Source organism: Cynocephalus volans, chromosome 7 (genome assembly GCF_027409185.1).
Source record: "Cynocephalus volans isolate mCynVol1 chromosome 7, mCynVol1.pri, whole genome shotgun sequence".
In the NCBI taxonomy this organism is placed as follows: Eukaryota; Metazoa; Chordata; class Mammalia; order Dermoptera; family Cynocephalidae; genus Cynocephalus; species Cynocephalus volans.
The window spans coordinates 74,634,287-74,655,749 of record NC_084466.1 but is presented as its reverse complement, the minus strand read 5'-3'; the positions used below and the strand labels follow the sequence as shown (position 1 = coordinate 74,655,749).

At 37.7% G+C, this 21,463-nt stretch overlaps 1 protein-coding gene across 1 annotated transcript in view; it reads left to right on the top strand.

Annotated features, from left to right (window-relative positions):
* Window positions 1–20,746, top strand: part of NBEA (neurobeachin) — a 657,479-nt gene extending 636,733 nt beyond the window's left edge. The window contains exons 52-58 of the mRNA XM_063101747.1: window positions 132–203; window positions 2,023–2,178; window positions 2,692–2,862; window positions 13,342–13,443; window positions 15,333–15,529; window positions 16,532–16,683; window positions 18,981–20,746. Of these exons, the coding sequence (XP_062957817.1) occupies window positions 132–203; window positions 2,023–2,178; window positions 2,692–2,862; window positions 13,342–13,443; window positions 15,333–15,529; window positions 16,532–16,683; window positions 18,981–19,071 (941 nt within the window). The 3' untranslated portion in view covers window positions 19,072–20,746. The remainder of the gene's footprint in view (window positions 1–131; window positions 204–2,022; window positions 2,179–2,691; window positions 2,863–13,341; window positions 13,444–15,332; window positions 15,530–16,531; window positions 16,684–18,980) is intronic.
* The last annotated feature ends 717 nt before the right edge of the window (window positions 20,747–21,463 follow it).

Genomic DNA, 21,463 nt, shown 5'->3' with positions numbered 1-21,463 from the left:
GATGAATCATTCTTTGAATAATTTACCTAATAATTTTTTAGCAAGTATACATTTTGTACAATCATCATAGAACACTGTTCATCAGGAAATTCCTCTGTTCTGAGTTTCCCTCTCTCTCTTCTAATCTGTAGGCCTCAGAGGAGCTCCAGGATACTCCCTGGATCAGGCCCATCATCTTCCCATTGAAATGGACCCACTAATTGGTATGTTAACAAACAGAAATAAACGTTCATGGATACCGTCCCCGGATTTTTATGTAGTTGTTATTCACAGAAGGTAGTTGAATAATGTTTTTTTCTGAGACAAAACTAATGTGCAGATAACATCAAACCACCATAAAGGAGCTGTGCAAATCATAATATGCCATCTAAGAACTTTTTGATGTTAAAGAAATTATTCATGGCATCTTCTTGATATTTTAGGAAGTCATTTAAGTTGGTTATAAACAAGGCAAATAATTCCAAACTGCCCTTTTAACCTAAAATATTCTTCAAGCATTTTTCTTAAAGTAAAAATTTCATAAGAATTACAAACTTAGGAGCTGTAACTCTTTGCAGCTGATATTCAAAGTATTTTTAAATAATCACTTGTATACTCATTTGCTGTATGATCCAGAGCAAGCTGCTTAATTTTTCTAGGCCTCTCAGTTTCATATCTGCAAGATAGTTTATAATAATGTTTGTTCTGCCTATCTCATGGGATATTTAGAAAGTTAAATTAGAAAAAATTGAAAATGCTATGAAAAATTGTTAGGCTGTATGCAAATATGATGTTTAATTCTTAGATTAACTCTTTATCTTTGAATTCAGAAATAAGATAAGATACAGCCACTTCAGATAATTACTTATACTCCTATACAAAATAGTATTTACATGTGTTTGGGATGATATAAGGATTAGGATTACTAATATTTTTAGAGTCTAACCCAGCTATTCCTCTGTCCAACAGACATTGACAATGATATATACAGCTAATATGTGACCATGGAAAAATTAATAGCTCTTCTAATTAATCAAGGACCTTATGTAGTCTTTTAAGTGACCCAGGACCTTTAGTTTTCTTTTCCCTTACTGCCTTTTTTTTGTGTGTGTAATATTTTTTTTATTGCTTACCATCCCTAGCAATTGTTTTTATAGTGTTAGCAGATATCTACAAATTGTAGCACTTAGATGTAATTGGTGTTAGAGACTGGTCGTGGTGACCTTCTGCATCTGCACTTTCTGTTTAAGAATTCAGCCCAGGGATGTAGCCTGGAAGGATGGCGGACAGTAAGGGACAGGCTGGCATTCAGACAGGCACTGGGGAAATCAGACGATGTCTGTGGTTCCTGACTCTATTCAGATTCATTCCCAGTGCTGTATACTGATTCTTTGCCTGTCTCTTTCCTCCCCAATCCCTTTCCCATCTTTTTTATTCCTCTCCTACCCTGCCAGCCCATTCTGGAAAGGCCTTCTGTTTGTTGACAATCCAGGTCCTTAGAGCTACTGACCTGAAGTTCCCTGAGGGGCTGCCCACATGACAACATCCCCTGCCCAAACCTCTACTCTCTTCTTCTCACACAAATTGAAAATACCATCAGAAAATGACAGATTGGCGCGAATATTAAGATTTTTTTTCTCATATAACATACTTCATACAATATTTATTTCTCATTTGGTTCTTATTGGACACTAATGAACTTTTGCTTACTAAACATCTATAAAATTAAATGCATGTAAATATTTTTATTGTGTTTTAAATTCATTATCCTGAATTCCTCATATTGTTTTATGTATTGGTAGAGAAAGAACTTAAATTTCTGGCACAGTTTTTAAATATGTAATATGGTTTATAAATAATCACTGCTACTAAGGAAATTTATATTCCTCAAGGGAAACTGTTAACATCTTAATAATCTTGTAACTTTTTAAAAACCTAATTCTGGATAAATGAAGCATAACAGTATTTATTTTTCCTTCTGTAAGGGCTTGGTGAAATTCTTATGGAATCTTTTTTTAAATTCTTTTTTCTATTTATTTTTAGCCAATAATTCTGGTGTGAATAAACGACAGATCACAGACCTTGTTGACCAGAGTATACAAATCAACGCACATTGTTTTGTGGTAACAGCAGATAATCGCTACATTCTTATCTGTGGATTCTGGGATAAGAGCTTCAGAGTTTATTCTACAGAAACAGGTAATCTTAACTATGAAATACCTTATTCTCTGCACAGTGACTGTTGTTACAACCAACGCTTAATGTGGAATCATTCTTAGTGTAGGCATTTTCATCATTTGCTGACTTCAGTGGTCAAGAGTCAAGTTAAATGTTCACATTGTAAACCAAATAATTATAACTCCATTCATTATGACCTTTAGCATGAGTTCATAGGACAAATGGGGCTATTGTTCGCTTCCCCCAATTCATATACAGTAAAATACTCAAACCTTCCCTTAGTCTGGCCCAAACCCTGAAGAGAAAAATTATGATCATGTTATTTTACAAGTCCTTTCCTTAAAAATCCCAAGTGACATTCTTGTATCAATTTGCACAAGCAATGCAAGAAAGCACCTGTAGCTTAATTTGAATTACCTTATAAATTTGTGGGCCTATTGATTCACTTTTCACAAATCTGGTAAAGTAAACTTAAGCTTATTATCATCTAAAGAAAAGAGTAAATGAAATAAACCTGTCGTTTCTGTGTTGCAGGGAAATTGACTCAGATTGTATTTGGCCATTGGGATGTAGTCACCTGCTTGGCCAGGTCAGAGTCATACATTGGTGGGGACTGCTACATCGTGTCTGGATCTCGAGATGCTACGCTGCTTCTCTGGTACTGGAGTGGGCGGCACCATATCATAGGAGACAACCCTAATAGCAGTAAGTGTGTGTCTAGAATTGTCCTATTAGACTATAACTTCATTTAAATATATTTTGCCTTTTTGATTTTCCTTATAGTTATTCCTGAGGTTTGAAAGGATTTTAAAATATTAAACCTTAAATGGCAAACATCTTAGTTGGATTATAGCTCTGTTCAAAGTGTAAAAATGAGCAACTACTATCACCTTCAACCTGGGGAGACTCCCAGATCCCCTCACATTGACCCTCTGCTCAGCTGCCTTCACCAGTCTCCAGATGTCCTCATCCTTCAGAAGTTTCCTTCAGTGTCACCTGGTCCATTAAATCTCACATGATTTCTCTCAGCTGAATATAATCTCTCCCTTCTCTAAATTTCTGTATGATTTTATTTGTGCCTCAGTCAGGGCACTTACTACTTTCTACCATATACTGCTGTATAGTAAATTTCTCTGTTTATACATTTAATAAACAATGATTCAGTACCCCGTTCAAATTAGGCATGGGGATGCACAAACTAAATAAGACAGTTTCCTTGCTTGGGATGATTTCTCAGGTTTTTTAACAGTGCTCGCTAAAATGTCCTCTGAGGGGAAAAAAAAGGAAGGGACTCCATAGTAAATAATTTTGGACAACACTGCATATACTGTCTCTATTTAAGCTCTGAAAGTCTTAAATAAATCTGATGACATATGTTTAACCCATACTTTCTCAAACCTTTTCCATGGAACCTTTTGTTCATATGATAGCAGTTGTTAGTCCTTGGAACTGTTGTCCTAAGGAAACACTGAAGTAATTTCTCACTTTGCATCTTAAGTCTCTGGTTCCTGGCATAGTGACACACAAATGGGTTTTCAATAAATATTGTTAAGCAATATTTATTGCTTAGAGCTAGATAAGAGTTTGCTAGAAATAATTACTGCTTATATTAACCAAGATTTCAATAGTTCAGATGCATGTATTTTCTGTAAAATATAGAATAATTTCTGTAAAGTATTGATAATGGCAAGTACCTAAACCAGGGTTATTAAAATTGTAGTTTATACCTGGGTCACAGCCTAAAACCCACTCCAAAATAAACTGAAACATGAGTTTGGGGAATACTTATGACACAGCAGCAATAAGAATTTCCCAGGAACCCTGTGCATCTGCAACTGAAATATTTTAAGAAGAGATAAAAAACCTGCAAGATGCTGTGTTACCACTGCTTGGCTAGAGGCTGCCCCCCACCCCCCTGTCAGTCCCAGCCTGTGAGGTAGCAGGGGGTGGAAACCAAACTGCACATCTGTCCTCCACATCCCACTCCCTCCCCTCAACTCTATGCATTGTGACAGGAATACTGCAAAAATAGGAAAGGGCTCTTGATGGATAGGAACAAAGGCCCACTGTGGACAGGAGAGAAGTAGGCATACATGTGTTTAAGAAGACGTTGGAAGACTGAACTAGATGACCAGATGTTATGTGGAGCTTTATTCTGGTTGTCCATAGCTAGAATTGAAGAACAGCAGATGAAGAAACTGAAAGTGTGTCGTGGAGTACTGTATGTCCCTCGGCATAGACACTGAGCATGAGAGACGGTGTGTGTCACAGCATAAGTCTCTGCTCTGAATTGTGGACTAAGATGTGGTATGGATTTGAGGGGAAGATACTGTGTTGCCTGATTTCCAGTCAGCTCAAATAATTAACTACCAATTCTACATTATTAACAAACATCATATTGTAAATACTATTAAGTTAACCTCCTCATTTATTCTTTTTTAAACCATATTCTTTAAAAAGATATATTTTTAGCAGAATTCGTGTGTGTCTTTGTATGTGTGTGTGTCTATGTGTGTAAGGCATTTGACCTACCAGTGTTGACTTTATTATTCTCAGGTATGGTGCATTCTTACATATATTTTACCGAAATTTATTTTCACATATTTCCAAATTTTATTTCCATAGTAGTGTTAACATTGTTTTTAAAAAGTTTAATTAAGCAGCAGCAGCAGGTCTGTGTAGTACCTTCCATATATATTGAAAAAAATTGGACGCTATTAGACAGAAAAAATTTTAAAAGAAACAGATTAGAGCTTTAAATCTAATTAATTAACATCTTCAAAATGAAGCTCAGAAATGATGCAAATGTTATTTCCAAAAAGGGGATTTGTTTCTTAAAAGCTGCCATCTGGTAGCAGAGATAAGATATTTTATACTCATATAGTATACTGCTCAGAGATAAAGAATTTTAAAGAAAAATGTTAAATTATAGTAATTGTCTGTGTTAGCTACTTTATTTTCTAATAATCTTTTAAACCAAAAGACAGATAAATATTGATTATAGCTTTGGTTCATCAGTTAGCAGGAAAAGTTAAGTATAATAATATTCGGTGTTTAAAGTTCATTACAGCAGGAGCTATGTAAATACAAAATGTTTATATGAATCCTTAAGAATAAAGTTGTGAATATTATATTTGTTAAAAAGCAGTATTTTATTTAAGGTTTAACTAAGGACACGATTACCCTTAAGTTATGACAGAAGTTTATCAAAAGGTATTTTTCAGTATTTCCTCCATTTATAGGAATTTATTTTTTGGTCAAAAACTGTTGTCATCGTTATGAACCTAAACCACGTCAATAAGATCCACCCTGTCACGACTATATTGGATATTTAATGTGGACACATGTAGTACGGCTTCCGTTATTCTTAACATAAGGGGAAAATGCTTTTCTAGGACAAACAGGATGAGCACGTAAAGTGTTATTAGTCCAGCAACAGATGTGTATTGAATGCTTACTGTGTGCCTGGTACTGTCTTTGCAGCTGGGATAGTCAAAGTCTCTGACCTTCTGGAATTTACGAGAATCTATGTTATACTGATCACAAAACTGCTTTTCTTGCTCGGATGTACTGAGTATATTGAGTATTTATTACACGAATCATGAATTCATGTAATAAGATGAATATTTTGTACCATAAGTACTTTGAGTGTCTATAACATGCTTCACTTTATGTCTTGGGTACAAATTGATGATTATATAAAAAATGGTTTCAGCTTCATGCCGTAAAGATAGTCAATAGTAAAGTGTGTGTGTGTGTGTGTGTGTGTGTGTGTGTGTGTGTGTGTGTGTGTGTGTGTGTGCGCGCGCGCGCGTATGAGATATATCAGTCAGATTTAGTATTTGATTTATTCAACTGACTTATGACTCACTTGTTTGTTAAAAGGGCCAGGCTAGTAGCGTATACATGCCTGACTGGATCAACCACATATATTAGTCACTTCACTTTTTTTAAAGGCAGGCACAGCATGCGCCAGATTGACTGTCATGTCAGTGATCCGGCTGTGGTATTGATATAGGCATAGTCATTGCCATCAGAAAACTCACAATATGAAAGAAAAAGGTTTTTTTCTGTTCCAGTTTAATCTACTCTAGCTACCAGTTCACAGGTCAGAGAATCAGGCTTTATGTGTTTTCTATCTCATAATACATTGCTACTCAAGACCAAAAAGCTTGTTATGTCTAAATTTGTATTAAAGTGTATGACATGATGCCCTTAGGTTTTGGAGGTTGTATATATTAACCTAGACTTGAAGGAGGAAGTTCTAGCATGAAATATAATATCCCAGTAGCTGTTATAACTCAGAGATTGGTCTTGGTATGGACATTGAATTGCTTTGTATGTCACAGAGGCCAAACCATACTTGTTCATCACATCACAAAATGGTAGAATTTATCCTCTAACCTGACGTCTGCATCACTGAAATCTTCTCAAGATAAATTCAAGTGGCTTTAATATATTTGTTTCTTTTGCATTGTCATTATTATGTTGCAATTGATAGCTCTATTGATTCCACACAAAAAAGTAAGTAATATTTGTGGATTTTTTTAGGTACATATAGAAAGTGTGGTATCATTGTGTCAAATACATTGTGACTAATTTAGGCATCTCAGAAATATTAGTCTTTTTGTACTTATTTTTACCATTTTAATGAATATGTCACAGAACAATGAAAATTTGTAAACAGAATATTACAAAGAGAGTATCAGACCATAAAAGAAACAAGTAAAGGCTGCCTAGCATAGGTTACAGTTGAATTGTAGTTGTTTTATTAATGTATTTTAAAATAATAATATTCATTGTTATTCTTTTAAACTTGTGACTTTGAACATAGAAAATCATCTTGGAGATTTTAAATAGGTCTTTAACTAATGGCAGAATTGCAAAGAGGTGACGGACAGATGCTTTCATCTGAAACAGACTTTTACACAAATTCTGAAACTAATTTGGAAGTGATAAAAATTAATTTGCGCACTTTAATTGGAAGCAGCCTACTGCATGAAAGAAAGCAGAGCAGAGCAGGCAATTTGTGCTACAAGCTGATTGAATTTTTTGTCAGGTGGGTATCTTGGACTTGGCCACTTATCCTCTTGAGCCCCTCTTTGCAATATATTACAACCCATCTCTGACTGGTGCTCTCTGAAAGGATCAATGCTATTCCTGCTGAATCCCCAGAGTCCAAAATTTCATTGATCTTGGGACTTGACATTTCTCATTACATGCTGTAGCTTCCAACAAGATAGTCACGAGAGGGCCAAGTTAACATTGTTGTCTCTTCAACAGACACAAAATGCATTGGGATCTCAGCTCAAGAACCAATCTACTTTTTTAAACTATGTACTTTTAATGTTTATACCATATAGAGTGCTTAATGATACATGCATATGAAATTTTTTAAATCATAGCAATATGAAACTTTGAAAGGATTTACTGTTTATATTTTCAAATCAAATCTTCTAATATTCATTGAGTACTATGTGTAAGATGTTGTTATTGTGCTCTTCTATTCCACTAAACAAGTCCTTGAGCTCATGTGCAAGCATGATGCACACTCTGAAAGGAGGCTCCAGCTGTGCACACACACCTTCTCCGGGTTCCTATTGTGTTAACCACAGCTCTGGACACTGACCCTCCCACCAGCCACAGCCTGTCACGAAACATCTGCCAAATCACATCCCTCTCTTTGTTTGCATCCAGCCTTCTTTTAAAAAGACTGTCCTGGTACCCAGCTCCACAATCGCCACTAACCAGTGGTATTATAAGAAATGAAAGCGTGGACAGTGAATAGCCCCTGAGATATTTTTAAAGTATGTTTATGTATGTTAGATGAGTTTGTCTCACTTCTCAGAGCAAGGAATCTTATCTAGTGTTTAGTAAATGTTAAAATGTCTTTTTATTTAGTGTCAGAGGAAGCGTAGTTATATATGTAATAATCCTTACCTCCCAGGACTTTCTGAGGGTGAAATGGGAGTGTATGTAACTGAACACCCCTAGCACAGGGCCCGTTCTGCAGCAGATGGCTCAGCTGCCCGTCCCCTCAGCCTGACAGTCAGAGGACTTTACAGAGTTTGTGACTGAGAAGGGAGCTGCGTGCCACTTGGTCTCTGCTATTCCTTTCCTTTTATGGGACTAGTCTTCAAGGAAGGTCAGTGGCCGGGGTCAGAAGCAATATAAAAAACAAGAATGACTAATACATTCTCCTGATCAGAGAGCTTCTCCAGATCACAGACTGGGGGCGGGGGATCTGGGCGTGCTGCAGAGCCCAGCTTCCTTGGGAAAGGTAGGTGGATTATTCTATTGGTTATTTTCAGAAGGTCATGGGAGGACAGTAATGTACTTCAACCTAGATCCAGGTTTAGGACTTCAAGGGTAGAGATTTTCCCTGTAGCAGCAGTGCTCAGAGGAGAATGCAGTCAGTGTCATCTCTGAAAAGGAAAAAGAAGGACTTGGGGTGAGTGAATAAATACGTCTGTCATACCTGTCTTCTGTTCTTCATTGAACATTCTATGAGTATGTAGTAAAATTAATCCGCATCGTGAGCCAATTTAACATTTTCAACCCTGGAATGTTTTTGCTTATGTTACTTTGTTACCTTGGGACATGTGGGCCCAGGCACAGTTGGTACTTGGGCCAGACTCTGTGGCAGCTCCGCTTGTGGCTGAGGACTCAGTATCTTCATAAGAGACAACTCATTGGTGCCCTTCTGAGCTATCTCCGCAAGTTTCTAACTAATATTTTGAAGTAAATCTTTAAGTCACAGTAGTAGTGAAACCCCTTTTGACTAAATCCCTGATACTGGGATTTAAAATTTTTTTAATTCCATCACATTTTATGGAAACGTAAACATGAATGAGAATACTTTCTGCCATGATTCTGTAATGACTTCACAGAGGTCAGAGATAAAATCTGAATGTCACATATCATTGAGAGGTTCGTCCTCTGACTCCAGCAGAACTGCACCGAAGAGCACAGGTGTTAGAAACTCCACTGTCTTTGTTTAGTCTAATTCAGAAGGACCAAAGCTTCCTCCCCATATTAGTAGTCCCACAAATAAGTTTTAAAATAAGAACCACGAATAATCTCTATCGACCATTTCTCTAAAAGCCATAGACCATCTCACTGGAAAAAGTCTCCTTGTCAGTTCTGTGTGAATAGCATCATCTAATACTTTTGTATTTTTTAATCATCCATTTTGAGAATATTAAAATGACTTTTGATAAAAATGAAATGGAATCTGTTTTATATTTGGAATTTCAAAATGTTTGCCTATAAGGAATCTCAAAATTAGACGTGTTTGTTCTTTATCATTCATGATAATTCCATCCCATAGAGAGCTCTTCTGTACAGGAAGTGAGCTGGGAAAGATGGCACTGGGGTCCGTGGAGGGGAGGTCTCACCTGCACCCGCTCTGCACTGGGCCCTTTAACCCTGTGCTGCATCCATCAACTGTGATGTGACAGTGACAGAATATTCCCAAGATTCTGAATGATTGTTGGGGTATGTGACATCTGTCCCCGGCAATGAAATGAAATATAGGAAATAGGCTTTCCCCAGCTGCACGGTTTCCAACTCAAAAAGCCCAGAATAACATTTTATTTACTTCTGTAGCTTAAAGAGGGAAGCAATGCTTTCAAGGGCCCTAAACAATATCTCCTAATAGTTAAGTTCTACAGTTTAGTGAAATGATCTGGGGAAATTATAATGAAAAAATAAAACATTTTAAGCTCTCTAAATGAGATATAAGCCTTTGAAAAACTTAACTTCCTAATAGAAAATATATAACATCCATAAGGAATATTTTTAATATCTTTGTACATTTTCTCTGTTTCCTGCAAAAGAATTGAATTGCTTTTTTTATTTATTCTGTAGCATATAAAGGTTTCAAAAACTCCTTATTTGCTTTATATAAATTTTATTAAACAGACAATTTCATAGTTTTTCCGTGTGCCGGTCTCTCCAGGATAAAATAATTGCTTAGAAAAATTAAAGCTAATATTACACATAAAATCTTATCACACTAAATCCTTGTTTACCATGGAACTTCAGGGCATCTTTGAAACATGATTTTATAAATTATATAAATATGTTTCAGACAAGTCCAGGACTACTGAAAATATTTAAGTGGATACTCTTTCAGTATTCAAAACACATTCTAGCCATATCCACAGATTGAGAATAAGATGGAAAACTAACGTGGGCTTCCAGCCCCGTCTCCCACACTCCAAGAGATGCCTCAAAAGCAAAATGCAAACCGATGGGTCTGAGAAAACTCACATAGACCTGTGAGAAATCCCTGGGGAGACAGAAGATGGGTGGGTCTTGAGGAGGAGGGTACTGGCAGAGCAGAGGAGAGGAGTATTGGGCACCTTGCTGGGTAGGTCGTTTTGGTTGTGCACTTGCCCCTGAGCTGCCTGTGGCCTTCCCTCCTGCCACTGTGGGGCAGGGAAGCAGAGCACAGTCAGCTGGCCAGTGCTTGTGGGCCACATCAGTGCCAAGGGAGGGGCTGTCCAGGAGGCAGACGCGTCTGCCAGCCCTTGAACATCTGCTTCTACCCCACACCCCACCGCAGCGGGGGCCAGGGGTTTTCAACCTGGGAAACAGCTCTTGGAAAGAAGAGTGCCAAGACCAAGTACAGAGTGCTTCCGAGAGGCAAGATGGGGGAGCAGGATGCGGGGACAGCCCCAGCCGGAATATGAGTTCACAGAGAAAAACAGGCAAGCATGCAAGGAAATCCTGCGCTTCAAAAGAAGATCGCAAACCGAACAGCCTATACCAGAATAACAGAATACACAGAAGAGAAAAATACAGAGCTTGCTTTTAAAAAAGGCATAATCTTCTCTGAGATATAAAAGGGTGAGCATTAGAGTTACTGCTAATGTGCTATATTAAGGGGGGGATGAGTGCAAGGGAACTCAGTTTACTCCCCTAATCTGATGTATATGTTATAAATATTTAATATATAATTAATATTTTTTAAATTCTTTTATTCTAAAAGGAAAATCGGGTAGCTGTGTGGAAACTGCCGACTTGAAAGGAATTTGTTAACTTGAAGGAAAAAGTAGTCTACAATAGAGTTCCTCAAACTTGAGTAATACACTGATCGGTTTTAAACAGCACAAAATTGTCACTAACAAACACCAAATGAAAAAGAAAAAAACTCACACTCCTAGGAATGTGTTCTTGAACCCCCTGAACCCTAGTTTGAGAAATGCTAACTTAATTAGCTCATTTTAAAGCATATTTCAATTTTAAATTTACATAACAAAAGAACTATCATAACGTAGATTATGACAACAAAGAGGTTTCATCTTTATGACTGGTTAAGAAAAATTTTAGAGTATCACCGAAATGCAAATCTGAAAGTTAAAATTTTTTATAGAACTTCTGACTCCCAAGAAAATATTCACAGATCCCAGGATACATAAACCATAGTTTGAGAAATACCAAGAATTCTGAAAGAATTGCAGTTACAAGACCAAGTTACAACATGCCTTTTCAAGGAGAAAAAGTAATGGTTAATAAAACTGGCAACTTAAAATGAAATAATTATATTTTTATATATATATGCACAAAAGCATATTTATATACAGTACTTGCTCTTTGGTAAGATGATATTGTAGATTCAGCTAAAACTAATACATCCAGGATGAACTGGTGTCATATAATATGAGTCTGCTATAACTGTTTTAGAAACTAAATGGGAAACACAGAATTGGAAGGATATATACACATAAGACATCCACAGTGTGATGTCGTTGATGGAAAATGGAAGGAACTGTGGTATTATAAGGCATCGGTAAACATTTATTGAATCTCATTGAGTGATCCAGGTCTACATTGTGTTGTTACTAAACTTGCTGCATCCTTCCTTCTGATCACCCTGTCCTCAGCAGAGTTTCACGTCAGTGCGTCAGGTCTTCATACGCTGTCCAGTGTGGCCAGCAATGGTCTTCTTCTCCCATTTCCCCAAGGAACTGCTCACAACACTGCCTGAGATGGCACCACACCCCACCTACCTTCCACATTTCCTTTCTGACTTTTTCTGTTTCCTTTTCCTCCACACTCCTGCACCCCAAGATTGTAGAGATTCCTCATCTCCACCCCAAACTGGCTTCTGCCAACTGCTGTCCCACACAGAACAACATTGGACTTGGTGCCCTCCCCGCTGTGCTGATCTTTCTCACACTGTCTTATGTGCATGCATTTTATTGACCAAATATTCTGATTTTCTCTTCATTCATACGGAGATTTTGCAGTTTTGCTGTACTCTGCACACATACGGTGGGTGGTTCCTCCTAACATTTGTCCTTGTTGAGTGCCTCAGTGCCAGGCCTGCGGAAGGCCGTGGTTGTTTGATGTGTTTTGGTGAACAGTTCTAGGTTACAGCTTATACCTCTTTATACCCCCAACACCTAGCCGGCTTAGAAAAATGTCTGTCACTTAGGAGGCACCCACTGAATTTGTGAAAGCATTCAGCAGTGACAATGCTTACAGAATGTAATCCAGCTGAACTTTTTAGCTAGGTTCACACTAACAAAGAGAAGTGGAGAATTTAGATAATTATCTCTTCTTTCCTTTACTACTTTTCCCATACCCACCCTCCTACCTCCCCCCACCCCTAAATCAAAGCACCTCTGTCCATTTTATCAGAGATTTTAGGGAACATTTTAAAATTCATAAGGGCATGAGTATCAGAATTAAACAGTTCTGGGTTTAATTCCAGCACTTGCTAGCTGTATGAACTTGAACAAGTTGAATAAACTTGCAAAGCCTTGGGTTTCTAGGCTGTAGAATAGGTATAAGAGTACCTAACCTCATGTGAATGTTACCATAATTAAATGAGATAACACATGTAAATGTCTTGGCAGATAGGTGCCTATTTCATACCACTAATTAGGAGAAAAAGAATAGCTATCACCACTGTTATAATGTTCTAAGCACATCACATATGCTAACTCATTCAGTCACCTACACAACCTGTGCAGTAGGTACAGTAGTTATGCCCATTTCACAGAGGAGGAAACAGGAGAGGTTAAGTAACTGGTTCATGGTCACACAGCTAGTAAATGCCCTTAATAAACATTGGTAATTATTTTGGTTTTTTTTTTAACGTTGGATTTAGTGGTGTAGCCCTTTACTTCTGCCATTGGTCTGTAGTGACTCACTGCTGCTGTGTTCTCACAGGTGACTATCCCGCACCAAGAGCTGTCCTCACGGGCCATGACCATGAAGTTGTCTGTGTTTCCGTCTGTGCAGAACTTGGACTTGTTATCAGTGGTGCTAAAGGTCAGAAGTCATTTTTCACTTTAAATCTTTAGAAAATGTACCGTTTTCTCCAGCTAACCATGATTTACAATGTATTTCTTCCAGGAGGCTCTCCAAAGACAGATGTAAATGCAATCTCCATAGACATATGGTCTTTGCAAGTGTTTAGTTTTATTATTGATATTTACTAGTACTAATATAAAATATATATAAAATTTTTTGTAGTATTTTGTGCCCACCAGCATTCTAACCAGAACACTGGTAAATTAAGCAGTACATCCATATGATGCAGCTATTAAAAGGACATTTAAAAACAAGGGACAATATCCCTGATGCTTTAGGGGTGTTGGGGGTATCAGGTTACTCATCAGACTTGGCCTTGGCTCCACCTTTTTCTGCAGGTCCCTTTCTTTACAAGTCTGGGGACTGTGTAGAGAGGTTGGTGGAAAGGAAACAAGATTACTTGATTCTTTTGACTTTTTGTGGAAGAAATATTGCAGTTTGTGGAATAGTCAAGAAACTCAGGTCCCAATGCTGACTCAGATGGGGATTCTCCCAGAAAAGGCTCTGAGGCCAGCAGGAGCCTGATGTGTAGGAGCCTGAAAGAAGACGAACCAGCCAGTGCACAGCAAGCGCGCGGCAGCATCGAGGAGACAGAGAGGCCCATGACACAGGGATTTGTGATTTTTATTTTAATATAACTATAGTGGGAAACCACTGAAGTGATGCAATGATGAGATCTCATTGTTAGACCTATTCTGGCTTTGTCACAGAGAATGGGTATAGTCTGAAGGCAGGGACGATGTTTTTTTCATCTTAGTATCGAAGACTTAATATCCCCAAAATGGACCCATAGGATATTTTCAATTAATGTCTTTTACTTTAAAAAAGGTAATATGTATAATATTCTTCTATCCTGTAAAGTTTTTTTAAAAAAGGAAAATAAGTGATATATAGTAGACATACAGAAAACATTGATTTTCCATAGGTGGTGGGTGATATTAGAAGTGACGGCTATTTTTATTTTCTAACTTTCTATAGTGTATTCTATTACTTTAGGTATCAGAGGGAAAAAATAGGTATAGCTTTTTAATGTCACTTGTTTTGTAAAATATGTGTCTATTCAGATTAATTGACTGAAAACTAAAAATGTAATTCATCCACAGTTTTGGTGGGGTTTTCTTGGGGGTAGAGGGGCAGGATATAATACCAAACTATTTTGACCAGTTATTTTTATGAATTTGACTAGTGAGTTTACCTTATCAACATAATTCCTACAAGGGCAAGAAAATAGTTTTTGAATAATGGGCAAAATAAGTCACTCCCCATACTACTTTTACACTCTTGCCTCACTATTCATGAATCACTTATGTAAAAGACAAAAAGTATTTCTGTAGTCTGAATTATTTGATTAATTTTCTAAATTTTGCTTTTACATTTTATGCATAAACTACAGAAAAAGATAAAACTTATTTGATAGTAATGTATTTATGAGGTGCAATGTTAAAATTTTAATACTAGAGAAAATTAGCAACCGTTCTGATCTCTTAAACTTTAAAGAAAAATTTCTAAAAGCACATTGAGAAAATGTCTGGGACATAAAGTCTTTTTTTCTCACATAATCTATGAACTATATCCTTTTATTACAAAATTATCCGACAAAGGGAAAAACCAAGTATTTACCTAGATAAGCAATTTGGAGTATATGTGTGTGTGTTATTTAACACTCTGTCTTTGCTCTGTTTGAATATAACATCAGTGCTTGGCTGTGGCCAGCACATCTCCTTCCGTTTCTGTCTTCTTTCAACAAATCTGAGTGCATGTCCAGGTAAAGTTTTGGGAGTTGGTGAAAGCTGGTATGTGATTTGTCATCACCCACTGACTGTGTCCTTGATGTCCCCACCATGCAGAGGGCCCTTGCCTTGTCCACACGATCACTGGAGATTTGCTGAGAGCCCTTGAAGGACCAGAAAACTGCTTGTTCCCACGCTTGATTTCTGTCTCCAGTGAAGGCCACTGTATCATTTACTATGAACGAGGGCGATTCAGCAATTTCAGCATTAATGGGAAACTTTTGGCTCAAATGGAGATCAGTGATTCAACACGGGTAAATCAGTATATTCAGTGCTAAATAGGACTAAAGCCAAGAGATTAAAGATTGATTGTTTTACATTAGGTGATTCACACTAGAATTTCTGTGGTATCCAGATAAATGTGTGCTGGTTTAAACAGTGTATTAATCCATGTATGCTGATACTTTTAACAAACCCGAAGTTCATTTAATCCCAGTGATTAATTCAGTGAGTGAGGCTTTAGAGATGATAGCTGTTGTTTCACTAGAGGTTAGACCCTTAAGAACAAAATTTTAAGCTCCTTTTACAAATAATGGTTTCAGCACTATACCCTCACAATATTAAAAGTGAGTTTATTGTCAAAGAAGCCTATCTTTAGAACCCTAAACCAAAAGTTCATGTACAGCCATGTGTTCCTTATCAAGGGGGGATACATTCTGAGAAATGTGTCAGGCAGATTCATCATTGTTCAAACGTCATAGAGTGCACTTGCACGAACCTAGATGGTACAGCCTCCTACACACCTAGGCCGTATGGTGTAGCTATTATATTCTTATAGGAACACCCTCACATATGTGGTCCACTGTTGACCAAAATGTTGTCGTGTGGCACATGACTGTACCCAATTGCCCTTCATTCACAAATGAATTATAATTGCTAGTTTATCATTATTAAAATCTGTTTTGAAATATGCTTCTGCCATTTGTTCTAAAAGTCTCAATATTGTTAATATTCAGAACTTGACAAAATATCATATTACTTCATTCTAAAGTCCTTCCTGGATTAGACTGATAATATTCTCTTTGGGACTTCATAATTTTGTAACTTAAATTGGTTTTAATAAGATCCCTTGTATATGTAAGAATTTTGATGAATTCCACATTGGAAATTCTGTAGATTGCACTTTAGAAACCTTGGAGAAATGGCTAAAAGTAGATAATAATTATAAGGGAACTGTACTAAGTGCTTTTCAGAAGTGACCATTGATTGTTTAGGAAAAATTGAGAGAAATGGTTGGTTTTCTGCCTTTTCTGAAGGCCATTCTCCTGAGCAGCGATGGCCAGAACCTGGTGACCGGAGGGGACAATGGTGTGGTAGAGGTCTGGCAGGCCTGTGACTTCAAGCAGCTGTATATTTACCCTGGCTGTGATGCTGGCATTAGAGCAATGGACTTATCCCATGACCAGAGGTAAGCCATGTCAAGGACAAACGTAATCACTGAGAACTGTCATCGAAGGCTCTTTACATTCTACCAAGGGTGAAATGTGCTACAAAGAAGGTCCCACTATTCAGTCAGAAGAAGGACTAGCACAGAAAAGGGCAAGTGCAGGGGAGGGGTAAGTATTCTAAGAAAGGATTCTGGTAGGAGAGAAGCAGAAGAAGAGAGTAAAAGGGAGAAAAGAGCAAAGAGATGAGTCTGAGGAAGAGCAGGCAAGGCCAGACACATTTTAAGGGCCCAAAACACAGAACTTATCCCCACCAGTGTCTCAGTTCTCAGATCCTCACCTAGTCTCAGACAGGCCTCCCCCGGCTGACATTATGTGATGGGAACACGTGTTTTTCAGCAGAGGTGCCTTTCTGTGTGAGGCCTACTTGTAGCTAACCAATTTCTAGCAAAATGCATAGTGTAGACTACAAAAAAATATGAAGCACTCACTCATTACCTGAAACAGTCTTTTCCCCCCCTTTTTTATTTACCTATTTCTCATTTATGTTATTTTGTTGTATTTTATATATTTCCCTAAGACACTTTAGTCCTTTCTTGGAGAGAGTTGATATAACAATGAATGAATAAGGTTTTCCATTGTTCTTAAGTTTGCAACAAGATTTTGTTATTTCCTGAAATTTACCTTTGATTTTATTATAAGGTGAAAAGAATTTTAGGAATATGAAGTCTAAAGCTTATTAATCAAAAAATAAAATAAAACCCTAGATCTTAATATGGCATATAATATCTCATTTTTTGCTATATATTTAACAGAAATGAGAAAAACTTGTCAACCAACTTTTTTTGATTATATGTAATGTTTCTTATAAGAATATTGGTTTTAAAATATTTTGAATATTAAGACATAAATTTAACAAAGTATCTTCACAATATAGTAAAATGGTACTGAAGTTACCAATGAAAACAATGTAATTTAATTTAGTCTGGGGAAGGGATATTTGTTCTGCAGCCCAGAATGTTTTTAAAGAAAGCTTAAGGTTATTATTAGAGTATTCCAGAGTCCTGCATTTCCTATTTATGAACAAATGGGAATGGTTTACCATGGTATTTCTACAGTGTTTGAAATAATTTGCATTAAGTAGTTTAAATATTCTCCCCGATATTCTTATTCATTTTTGTACTCATTTTGCAAACATGTGCTGCCCCATCCTAGGTGAAGTACTATGCAAAGTGCATAACAAGAGTACTGACCCCAAAGAGCTCAAATAATCGTAATCTCATTGTGTATGAGGGAAGCAGGAACAGAATGACAGGAGGAGGAAGTAATGAACTCTTCTGGAGGGCAGGGGAGGGCAGGAGAGACTTCCTGAGCTGTTCATCCACTCACCAGGCTCGGCCAGAGAGGGTAGACCGAAGAGCATTTTCAAAGTCACGCTAGTGTTAGAGGTCTGCACTCCAAGTGGAGTGAGGAAAGATCCTAATTTACTTTCTACTTCTATTTTAATCTTATCCTTAGTTTTATTTTTGTTGTCTTATAATGTCCTTTTTGTGTTGAAACAGTAGCACATGCATATAAATTATAATTTGAGAGATAATTTGGGGTGTGTAATACTCAAAAAGTATGACCCAGTGAGCTGCCTGGTGTCGACAGAGGCTCATGAGACCTGAGCTGGGTCAGTGGCAGTGAGGCTGGGGAGGAAGCCTCCCGGGGAAAGAGGCCTCAGCGCCGGATGGCTGATTGGTCGGAAGGCAGATGGGAGAGGAGAAAAGGGTGACTTAACTGGCAGAAGACCAGCAAAGTCAGTAGGTAGACAATAATCCAGGGTGGATGTATTGAATCTGAGGGTTTTGTGACACAGCCTGGCAGTGACATCCAGTAGGCAATGGGAAATCGCACGTGGGGCTTCAGAAACACATGTCATTGCATGTGCGTCCAATGAGAGCTGTCAGAGTTTAAGGAGTGGAGTGATTCAAGAAGACTGAAGAAAGGTCAGGGAGAGAGGAAGAAAAGCCAGAAATCCTCAGAGAAGCCAACAGCTGTCCCATAGGAGGGAGTAGACGGGCACAAGTATGATTGCTGAGAGGTGGCAGGGTGCCCGGGTGAGGCTGACACCATGGTTCCGTGAGGTCACCTTATGCTCTCCAGCAGGGCTCAGCAGTCCAGGCAGGTGCGGGACTGAATCAGCTTCTCTCAGCAGAACCAGGAGAACTTTTAATCCTATCTCAGTGAACACAAAAGAGTTGGTGAACTTAGAGATCATGGTACTGTCTAGTGGAAAGTAGCACGTAAATGATTTTGTATCGCTCTTAACTTCCAGGACTCTGATCACTGGCATGGCTTCTGGTAGCATTGTAGCTTTTAATATAGATTTTAATCGGTGGCATTATGAGCATCAGAACAGATACTGAGGGTGAACGAAGAACCAAAAGCCAAGTTAAAGCTGAGAGCACAAGTGCTGCATGGAAAGGCAATATCTCCGGTGGAAACACTTCGTCTACATCGACCTCCGTCTGTACATTCCATCACACCCAGCAATAGCTGTACATTGTAGTCAGCAACCATTTTACTTTGTGTGTTTTTTCACGACTGAACACCAGCTGCTATCAAGCAAGCTTATATCATGTAAATTATATGAATTAGGAGATGTTTTGGTAATTATTTCATATATTGTTGTTTATTGAGAAAAGGTTGTAGCACGCGTCACAAGAGACTTTTGACGATTCTGAGGAACCTTGTGTCCAGTTGTTACAAAGTTTAAGCTTTGAACCTAAACTGCATCCCATTTCCAGCCTCTTTTCAATGAGAGAATAAAAAAAAACAAAAACACGTTTGATACTTTGTACATCAGATGCATCTTATTTAAAGGGATACTTTTGTAAAAGTAAAACCTTGTATAAAGAACAAAACGTTTCTTAATTTTATTGTGGAGTTACAACTTGCATGTTCTTTACTCCTGATGTCTTGATGGAACAGGTGCATTCACACTATGAAACAGAAAGATCTGTCCAAGGACACAGCTTGTATGAAAGGGTTGAATTTGGGCTCAATCAGTAATTTTTGACATTTCACCAAAATATGGTTTATACTTTTTATTCTAAATTCATCCCTTCTAAGTGAAATTTGCTCATAAAGCATTTGGATACTAAGCCATTATTTGCAATTTTTGGTACTTTATACAAAGAAAATTCAGCCTACCCTTCATAATCTGAAGACACGGCAGAAAGGGGTCTTAGGGATGAGGTCCTGGTTTTTGTTGTATAAATAGGAGTCATGATCGTTAGTTCCATAGTAATGACTTCCCAACACCTGGACATCTCTTCCAGAGTCATCCCGCTGGCTGAGTGTGTACAGTAGGGGAGGAGAATCTGATGCTTTTTTTTTTTTTTTTTTTTTTTTCCTATTTGGTTCTTGAATAGCTTAGTTTCTTTAATAACAAGTCAGACTTTATTACAACAACTGAAGTTATTCTTTTAGGTTCTCGTGAAATTCTCACCTAAGACCACATTCTTAGCCTAAGGCTCTTCATCTTTTATGATATAAAATGATGGCTCTCAAATGATTTTCCATACATTGTACTGATCAAGTTATACACCCAGGGGTATATACACTTTCTTCATGTTTCTTCTTTGTATATTTGGTGACTGTATCGTCATAGATGTACATATTGTGTCGGTAGGGCTATGAGGCATGTTACAGGAATGTACTTTTCTCAGACTTTACACTCACTTGCAGTCATTTATTTAAAACGATAAAACAAGATAATGGGTTCTTTGTATTGGCACTTTGCACCAGAAACATATCATTATTTATTGATGTGATTACTTATTTGTTATCCACCTTGTACTAGTAAGTTTTAGCACTGAATTCCTTCCTCATTGTTGTTTGTATTTATGAAATTCTGAAATTATGGGGAATCAGCATAATGATTAAGTTATTCATCACCAGGCTGTAAGCAATATCTTGAGTTTGTAGCTTAGAACTGGGAGGATACTGAACATCTGGAAGACAAGTTCATTTCATCTTGAGATCATGGTGAAATATTTTGGATATATAAATTCCTTAAGCTATTGTAACCATGTTTTATTGCAAAGATGTAAAATATGCCAGATGTGTGTGAGTTGGAAATCAAAAAAAGAAAAATAAAATATGCAAAGAATTCACGGATTGTTTCACATTTCATTGGACAATTCACAAACATGCATTCATTATGTTGTCATACAAGTTTAAGAAATCAACATCACCTCATATAAAGATCTACAGCATATAAAAACATGAAATAGGGTACTAATGAGGTTCTGTAATTTGCTGAAATGCGAGCTGCTCTGCTTGGCCATCTGGCAGGGATTTGGGGCAACAGTGACCAGAGGGGAGTGGCCTTCCTTGTTTATTCTGTATAATCCACTTTGGGGACTATTTTACTTAAAAGAAACTAAATGCTGAAGGGTATAATAATAGCCCCTTATATGAGTGTTATCAAGCAATGCTAGTTTCACTTGAAACCACACTTTCTAGAATGCATCATTGACCAGGCGTGACAGTGGCAGGAACTGCGCAACCTAGGGGAGCTGAATGACTGCTGGCCACAGCAAGGCAGGTGGCAGGAGCAGCACTGAGGGGCTCTGGTCACACAAATTGGCATGGGTAGTGGGGGCAATAGCCTAGACGGGCCTGGGGAGTGACAGAACTGCAAGGACTACTTCCATCTGCATTCCTAGGATGAAAAGGGCAGACCAAACAGTGGCATGAGAAAGGCTGGCTGCTGTCACTCCCCACCCTGTGCTCACACCAGGAACCTGTTGG